We start from the raw sequence: 8,264 nt of genomic DNA on the forward strand, positions 1-8,264 counted from the left end.
GAGCGCGACTACTGTCGCGGCGGGACGCATGCGCGGTGGTAGCGCCTGACGGCTGGTGGCGGGCGGCGGGTGAGGCCATGGCGCTGGCGCTGGGCGAGAGCGGGCTGGCGGCGGGGGGCGGCGGAACCAGCGGGCCCGGGGCCAGCCGGCTGCGGCGGCAGCTGGAGTTAGGGAGCTTCGCGGCGGGCGAGTACGTGAAGCAACTGTCGCAGCAGTCGGACGGCGACCGGGACCTGCAGGAGCACCGGCAGCGCATCCAGGCGCTGAGCGAGGAGACGGCGCAAAGCCTGAAGCGCAACGTCTACCAGAACTACCGGCAGTTCATCGAGACAGCGCGCGAGATCAGCTATCTGGAGAGCGAGATGTACCAGCTCAGCCACATCCTCACCGAGCAGAAGGGCATCATGGAGGCCGTCACCCAGGCCCTGCTGCTGCAGGCTGACCGTGACGACCCCGCACTGGGCGTCCGCCGTGCCGCCACCGACTCTCACGGCAACAACCCCTTCCTGCCCCTGTCGGCCAAGGAGGTGGCGGCCAGTGAGGAGGGCCGGCAACGCACGCTCACCACCCTGCTGGAAAAGGTGGAGGGCTGCCGGGACCTGCTGCCCGAGAGCCCCGGCAAGTACCTGGTGTACAATGGGGACCTGGTGGAGTATGACGCTGACCACATGGCGCAGGTGCAGCGGGTGCATGCCTTTCTCATGAATGACTGCCTGCTGGTGGCCACCTGGCTGCCCAACCGGCGTGGCGCCTACCGCTACGATGCCCTCTACCCACTGGACGGGCTGGCCGTGGTCAACGTCAAGGACAACCCGCCCATGAAGGACATGTTCAAGCTGCTCATGTTCCCCGAGAGCCGCATCTTTCAGGCCGAGAACGCCAAGATCAAGAAGGAGTGGCTGGAGGTGCTGGAGGAGACCAAGCGGAGCCGTGCCCTGAGCGAGAAGCTGCGGCTGGAGCAGGAGGCTCTGCCACGGGCAGCCCCACCCTCTCCAGAGTCATCCAACCCCTTCGAGAAGGATGAGGATGAAGTGGAGCCTCCACCCGAGCAGGAGAAAGTGGATCTGTCCCTGGAGTGGATCCAGGAGCTTCCTGAGGACCTGGATGTCTGCATTGCCCAGAGGGATTTTGAGGGTGCAGTGGACCTGCTCGATAAGCTGAACGAGTATTTAGCAGGCAAGCCTGTCAGCCAGCCGGTGAGGGAGCTCCGGACGAAAGTGGATGAGAGGGTTAGGCAGCTCACGGATGTGCTGGTGTTTGAGCTCTCTCCAGATCGCTCGCTGCGTGGTGGGCCAAGGGCTACTCGCCGGGCTGTGTCTCAGCTCATTCGCTTGGGTCAGTCAACCAAGGCTTGCGAGCTGTTCTTGAAGAACCGGGCAGCCGCTGTGCACACGGCCATCCGTCAGCTGCGCATTGAAGGTGCCACTCTGCTGTACATCCACAAGCTCTGCCATGTGTTTTTCACTAGCTTGCTGGAGACTGCCAGGGAGTTTGAGACGGACTTTGCTGGTAACAGTGGCTGCTACTCCGCCTTCGTTGTGTGGGCACGCTCTGCCATGAAGATGTTTGTAGACGCCTTCAGCAAGCAGGTGTTTGACAGCAAAGAGAGCTTGTCAACTGCTGCTGAATGTGTGAAGGTAAGCACGTGTAAAGAAAGCACAGTCCAGTCAATTGAGCAGAAACCTGGAATTCTGCAGCCCTGTATGTCTCGTCCTCCCTCAGCTAACTTACTGTTTTTGGGCAGGAGGTGGTAAAACAGGTTCACATATAGCTTATCTTTAGTAAAGGGAGGATGTAGAGGGCTTTGCATTGCTTTTCTTAGGTTTGTATTTTACCCCACTACTATCAGAAATGCCAGTTTTAGCCTTACTTAAAAGAGTGGGAGTATTGAAACTTTAGCAAAGAATCCCTTTCTACAAAATGTTTATGGGATTGGATCTGTATATGCCTTAACAAAGGCTTTTAAGAAAAATACTGAACTCCTTTATTTCCCAGTTGCTGAACTGTGACATCTTTATCATAATTATGTTTCATAGTTTCATAGTTGATAGGGTTGGAAAGGACCTGAGCAGATCATCAAGTCCAACCCCCTACCATGGGCAGGAAAGAATGCTGGGATCAAATGACCCCGGGTAGGTAATTATTTAGCCTCCTTTTTGAAGACCCCCAAGGTAGAAGCGAGTACCACTTCCCTTGGAAGTTGGTTCCAGATCCTAGCCGCCCTGACTGTGAAGTAGTGTCTCCTGACATCTAGCCTGAACCTACTCTCAATCACTTCTGTAAACGTCTGTAGTGTTTTTATGGTAGACAGAATCTGTATTTCTGTCATTTAAAAAAGTCAGATACATAAGTTGAAGAGGGAGAATAAAGTGCAATGTGTATTCTTTTCCAGACTCTTATTCTCTGCCTAATTTTTCAGGTATGCAAATTAGGACTAAGAATTAACTATTTTCATGGGTGTTGGGGTGCTTAAGTAGCTCATATCTATGTGGCATACAGATAAGTATTTATAACTATGTTTGTTATTGTAGGTAGCTAAGGAGCACTGTAAGCAGCTTAGTGAGATTGGACTGGACCTTACCTTCATTATTCACACCCTGCTGGTGAAAGACATCAAAGGTGCTTTGCAAAGCTACAAGGATATCATCATTGAGGCCACCAAGCATCGCAACTCTGAAGAGATGTGGAGAAAGATGAACCTGATGACTCCCGAGGCTCTGGGGAAACTCAGAGAGGAAATGAGAAGTTGTGGTGTCTGCAGTTTTGACCAGTACACAGGTGATGACTGCTGGGTCAATCTTAGCTACACTGTGGTTGCTTTTACCAAGCAGACTATGGCCTTCTTGGAGGAAGCATTAAAGCTTTACTTCCCAGAATTGCATATGGTTCTCCTGGAAAGTCTTGTGGAAATCATCCTTGTAGCTGTTCAGCATGTTGATTACAGTTTGCGGTGTGAACAGGGCCCTGAGAAGAAAGCATTCATCAGGCAGAATGCATCCTTCTTATATGAAACTGTTCTTCCTGTCATAGAGAAAAGGTTTGAGGAAGGGGTCGGAAAGCCAGCCAAGCAGCTACAGGATCTGAGGAATCCTTCAAGACTTATGCGTGTAAATCCTGAAAGTACAACCTCTGTAGTGTGAAGTGAAATTCTGTTCCCTTCAAAAGGGTCTACTATGCACTTCTAGATAATGTTATCTGTGGACATATCTTTACAATTTTTCCAAGTCTTTCAAAACCACAGAACTCCAACTGCAAACTTTCTGACGCTTAAAACTTATGAGCAGACTTTGAAAGCAAGTAAAGGGGAAAAAGTTTCTTAGAGAAGAAGAGGACCATTGGGTTAGCCTTGCTTAGGATATCTCTTTCCCTGCTTAATGGTGCCTATTGTGGTGTGTTAAACTGAAAAGAAATCATGATGATAGTACATCATTCTTCTCTGGGCCAAATAAACTATTGGTGAAGTATGATAAATAAGTAAAAATGTGTACCTTATGCAGAAATGAAATATAATCTGTAGTCACATGTCAAATAACATGATTTAAAAACACTGCAGTGTTTCTAAATGAGTGTAATTGCTTGATTTACTGTATGGGTGTGGTACTTGGTGAAGCTCATCTCCCTTCCAAACATGACTCAGCTCCATGGAATAGCAAATGCATTTGTACAACTGGCATTATGATATAACGAGGCAGGCAGTTTCAATTATCAGAAACACAGGAAGCACTTCCACAATTAAAAATCTTACTTAAGAGAGAACATTCACTTATGCAAGTTTTAAAAGAATATTCTTAACTTAAATCACATCACTTTGAATATACTCTACCTACTGCTAGAAAAACTGCATGTAAGATCCTGAAAGAAATTGCAACTTACTCACTCATTTTTCCAATTGAATTCCATGGGAGTTAGAGTAGGTTCAATATATAAACTGCACAGTTTGGTTTTAGGTTTGGGAATTGTTCACTGAAATTCTATTGTCTACCTGTAGAAATCTCAACAAAGAGCCCTTGTTTCAAAACAAATGAGAGAGCATTATGCAAGAGGAAGGGGAAAGTATTACTTTACATTTGGGAAACTTCTATCTTCACTGTACAAGTAACACTTTTTTAATAAAATAAATGAAGCTTTTCTTAAATATAAACACAAGTGCACATATTTAAGTTACTGCAAATTTGTTAATATTGCTTCCCATATTATAGTAATTGGCTAGTCCAGTTCTGTTTTTTAAACAAAACTATGTTATACCTGACTGCTGCTGAGAATTGGAAGTTCTTTACATTATGGCCACTATGGCACCACAGACTTCCCCAGAATATCCTGTCAAATGTGCTTTAACAGTAACCAGGTTTTAGCAGGACCATATTTAGAGATGAGACTTTTTAAAATTAATATACCTGATTTCATTGTGTAGCCAGCCAAGGTGCCACTTTCACAGGATACATACATGCATGCACACACTTTCACATATACACACTTATGCACCTGTTCACTTAGATTTGAGCAGTGAACCACCATTTCATTCCATAGTGATTTCTGAAACAAGAGCACAACTTACTCTTGACTCAGCCCATTTACCTGTCTTTAACCAATCTTGTAACCATAGGTCATTTTAGTCATGAAAAAGTGATGTTAAAGAACTGTATGTCAAATCTCTGTAGGCTCTCCTTAACTTGAATGGTTGAGTTTCATACTTTTTGTGCATTTTTGAACTAGTGCCTCCTTTAAATAAGACTCTTAGTGATTCATGTTGTTGTGATAGATGCCTTATAAATGCATGCGATAACAAATATTTAATGAGTAAAAACTCCTGAACAGATGCCTATATTGGACTCTTTCTGTTTCCAGTTAGGTGTATTTTATCTTTATTTTGAGGGCTGGTTTCCACTGTAGTGCTTCTTGAATTCCTGTTTTGCTTCCCGGTTATATAGGGCATCCTTCTATTGCAGTCATTTCATCTCAGAATTATAGCTGGGTCCACTCTAAATTTATTTTTTATGTCAAAATCATAGGAAAAAATATTAAGATTTTTCTATAGCAAAGAATCATTTCCGTGTCCTACCTTAGTTGAAGGTGATAGAAGGCCACTGAAATATTCCTCTTATTCTAAATTACAGTGGCGATGAGAATTATAGCTCAGGATATAATGTTGATTCCATAATGCGCACGTCTGCTGGATTTATTTTGTTACTCAATTTTGTTTTTCATACCTTACCAGTCAAGAGTCGTTTGGTAATTTATTCACATCAGCTGTGTTCTATGACTGGTTCTCAACCTTTTTTGTACAGGACCCGTTTGTAAGCATCGATGGCCAGTCCAGAACCAGTGCTGCTCTTTCCTGACCTGCTGCCCTCCAGGCCCCAGCTTCCCAGCCTGGGAAAGGGGTGGGGGATGGGGATGCAGGGCCCAAGCAGCCCCTTTCAGCCTGGAGCTCATTTTTCTCCTTTAAAGTAGAATACATTTTTAAAGTTTGTTCGTGATCCTTTCATATATTCTTGCAACCCACTTTTGGGTCACGACCCATGGGTTGAGAAATGCTGTTCTATGACATATTTATGTAAGTTAAGTGATATGTTAGATGGATCAGCCTTAGAGAGTTTAAGTTTGGGAACCATTTTAAAATTGGTTATAAAAGAGAATCATATATATTAGGGCTGTCAGTTAATTGCAGTTAACTTAGTGTAATTAATGCATTGATTTTTTTAAACAAGCATTAATTGCATACATCGTGCTGGTGCTGGACCCAGCCCTGTGGTACTGATGAGAACCCACATGCTCAGCCCTTCCCCGGCCCACCCTGTGCCTGCTCTGGATTTAGTCCGGCAGAGTGGACCAGCCGGAACCTGCCCACACAGTCCTGACCCCATCCCGCCTTGCACCTGCTCTGGACTTACCCACCCACGCTGGGCAGCGACAGCAGTGGTGGCTGTCAGGCAGAAGCTGCTGCTCATCATGGGAGAAAAGAGGACCCTCCCCCTTGCTGCCATTGGGCCCTTTTTGCTGTAGCTGCCTGGAGCCCGTGCCTGTCTCTGCTGTCGTCACTTCCTCCTTCAGGCCACCTTGCAGGGTAGCGGTGGCAGTGCAGAGGAGCTGCAGGGCAGCCCGGGCACAGGCTCCAGGCAGCTGCAGCAAGAAGAGCCCAGCAGTGACAAGGGGGAGAGGTGCTTTTCCCTCATGCCAAGCAGCAGTTTCTGCCCAGCCACCACTGCTGCTCTGCTCTCAGCATAGGCAGGTCAGTCTGGAGCAGGCACAGTGTGGGCCAGGGTTGAGGCTGTTCACACGGGTTCTAGCTGGCCTGCTCTGGCAGGCGCAGGATGGGCTGGGGTCTGGGCTAGGGCTGTGCGCCGTTTTTGGGCGGGCAGAGTCACAGGGTGCACAGGCTCTGAGTTCTTGGGTTGGTAGGCAGGGGGTGCTGATTATTGTTTAACTGCGATCAAAATCATGATTTTGCAACTTTTTAAAAAATCTCGCAATTAATTACACTTAATTTTTTTAATTGTTTGACAGCCCTAATATGCGTGTGTGTCTGATGTATATTATTTATAGCTTGTTTCAGTCCAAAAGAAAGCACCTTTCATTAGGAGTGCAGAATAATACACTGAAGAATTTGAATTTATTACAGTTCAAGAAGGGTAATCTAATTCAGGCCCTGATTTTTCACTGCAGAAGGTTTGCTGTAGGAAGTTGGGCTGCAGCTTCCTAAATCAGGATATTCTAGCCTTAGCAGAAGTGATAATAAGAGGAGGCCATAACAGAGGAGGTATAATATCCCTTGCTGTCAGCAGAGGATTGGACAGAAGAATTTAATTCTGTTTTGACCCCAAGCCTCTTAATGCAGCCTCCCTGCTGTCACCCTACCAATGTCATGTTATAGAACAGCTGGCAAAGGAGACAGGATCTCTGGACAGTAGATGAGAGAATCCAGGACTTTATTCATTTACATGGCCAAATGTTCCGGTTACTTGACTCTTACAAATCAACAGATTCATTTTTGTGCACTGGGGTTTGAGCTGTCAGCACTGCAGTGGGTAGCAGTGGTATGTTGTAACTTGTCCTGTTTATGGCTGAGAATTTATATAGGGCAAAATAAATTAATTCTGAGGCAAGTGTCATAAGTATGTATGTTAATTAAAATAGATGTTAAGATACATAAATTTAAAATACATTTCAGATTTATCTGTAGCAATGGTAAGTGGCATTTTTCCCCTGAATCTATATGCAGGGAGAGATGGTATTGTTCAAGTTAATCTTAGTTTTGGAATTTGTAGTAATTGTTCAAGTAAAATTAATTTTGTTGGTCTGGGGGGAAGGTAGTCATATTTCTCCTATTAGAATACTTTTTTTATTTAGAGATAAAAAGCTTGATGATTCCTCTAACTTCTTTAACAAAATTGTAACTTTCTGCATAAAATGAAGACATTGGTACTCAATGAGTTGATGTGTATCATAGAAGTTAATGTAATAACATTTCTGAGTGGAGAGGAACACAAAATAAGTATGGATGTAAATTCTGAGTCATCAGAATAGAAATGATGTTACATTACCAACCTCTTAATCAGGAAAAGAACGCTGAGGATTTGATCCAAAGATTATGAAATAGTCCATAGAAAGATTCGTAGCGATTCCCAAGTGAATCTTTTCAAGATGAAAGAAGTAACTAAGTAATAAAAACATAATCATTGGTCACTTCTGCCACCTACATAAAAACAGCAATTTATACAAGATTCAAAGTTTAGAGAAACAATTTCTTACCACTCTAAATCAGTTGTACTCAAAAGAACAGATCCAGCATGTGGAGCCGTGTCATCTGCTTTGTGGGTCTCCACACAAGCCTGGAAATTTTTTATCAGGAGCAGCGGCAGAATCCCACCTGCAGCAGCAATGCCGCAGGCTTGATCCAATGGTCTGGGGGCTTACAAATTGCCAACCCCTGCTACAAAGAGTACCGCTAAGGCCTCTTCTACACATTACAGGTATCGTGCAATTAACTGATTAAGTACATGATTACTTTAAGGCCAGCCACACATGCAAAGTTCTTGTCTCGCAATGAAAAGCTCCAACCAGCTATAAAGTTAGACCTTGAAAATGTGTACTAACTTTATACCTGGTTGCTATCAAGCTTTCATTTGCATGTGTAGCGGGGTCTCCCCTGTGGCTGGGAACCCTGTCAGCTGACAGGGATCCCAGCTGCAGGAGTGCACCATGCCTAGCATGAAACCCCCAAGCTTTAGGCATCACAGGTGCTGCAACCCCTAGGGCCCTGGGAA

At 45.2% G+C, this 8,264-nt stretch overlaps 1 protein-coding gene across 1 annotated transcript; it reads left to right on the forward strand.

Moving 5' to 3' along the window:
* Positions 1-62: 62 nt before the first annotated feature.
* On the forward strand, positions 63-4,820 carry EXOC8 (exocyst complex component 8). The gene is made up of 2 exons (XM_019549868.1): positions 63-1,637; positions 2,532-4,820. The coding sequence occupies exons 1-2, from the start codon at positions 78-80 to the stop codon at positions 3,138-3,140; spliced, it is 2,169 nt and encodes a 722-aa protein (XP_019405413.1). The 5' UTR covers positions 63-77; the 3' UTR covers positions 3,141-4,820.
* Positions 4,821-8,264: the final 3,444 nt, after the last annotated feature.

The sequence above is a fragment of the Crocodylus porosus genome, unplaced genomic scaffold (genome assembly GCF_001723895.1).
Source record: "Crocodylus porosus isolate Cpor-Errol unplaced genomic scaffold, CroPor_comp1, whole genome shotgun sequence".
In the NCBI taxonomy this organism is placed as follows: domain Eukaryota; kingdom Metazoa; phylum Chordata; order Crocodylia; family Crocodylidae; genus Crocodylus; species Crocodylus porosus.

What these genes read in the sequence shown, in the direction of transcription:
- EXOC8 (XM_019549868.1), top strand. Translation starts at nt 78, where the DNA reads ATGGCGCTGGCGCTGGGCGAGAGCGGGCTGGCGGCGGGGGGCGGCGGA. An exon ending in CTGCTGCTGAATGTGTGAAG is followed by an intron (nt 1,638 to 2,531) that starts GTAAGCACGTGT and finishes TTGTTATTGTAG; the next exon opens with GTAGCTAAGGAGCACTGTAA.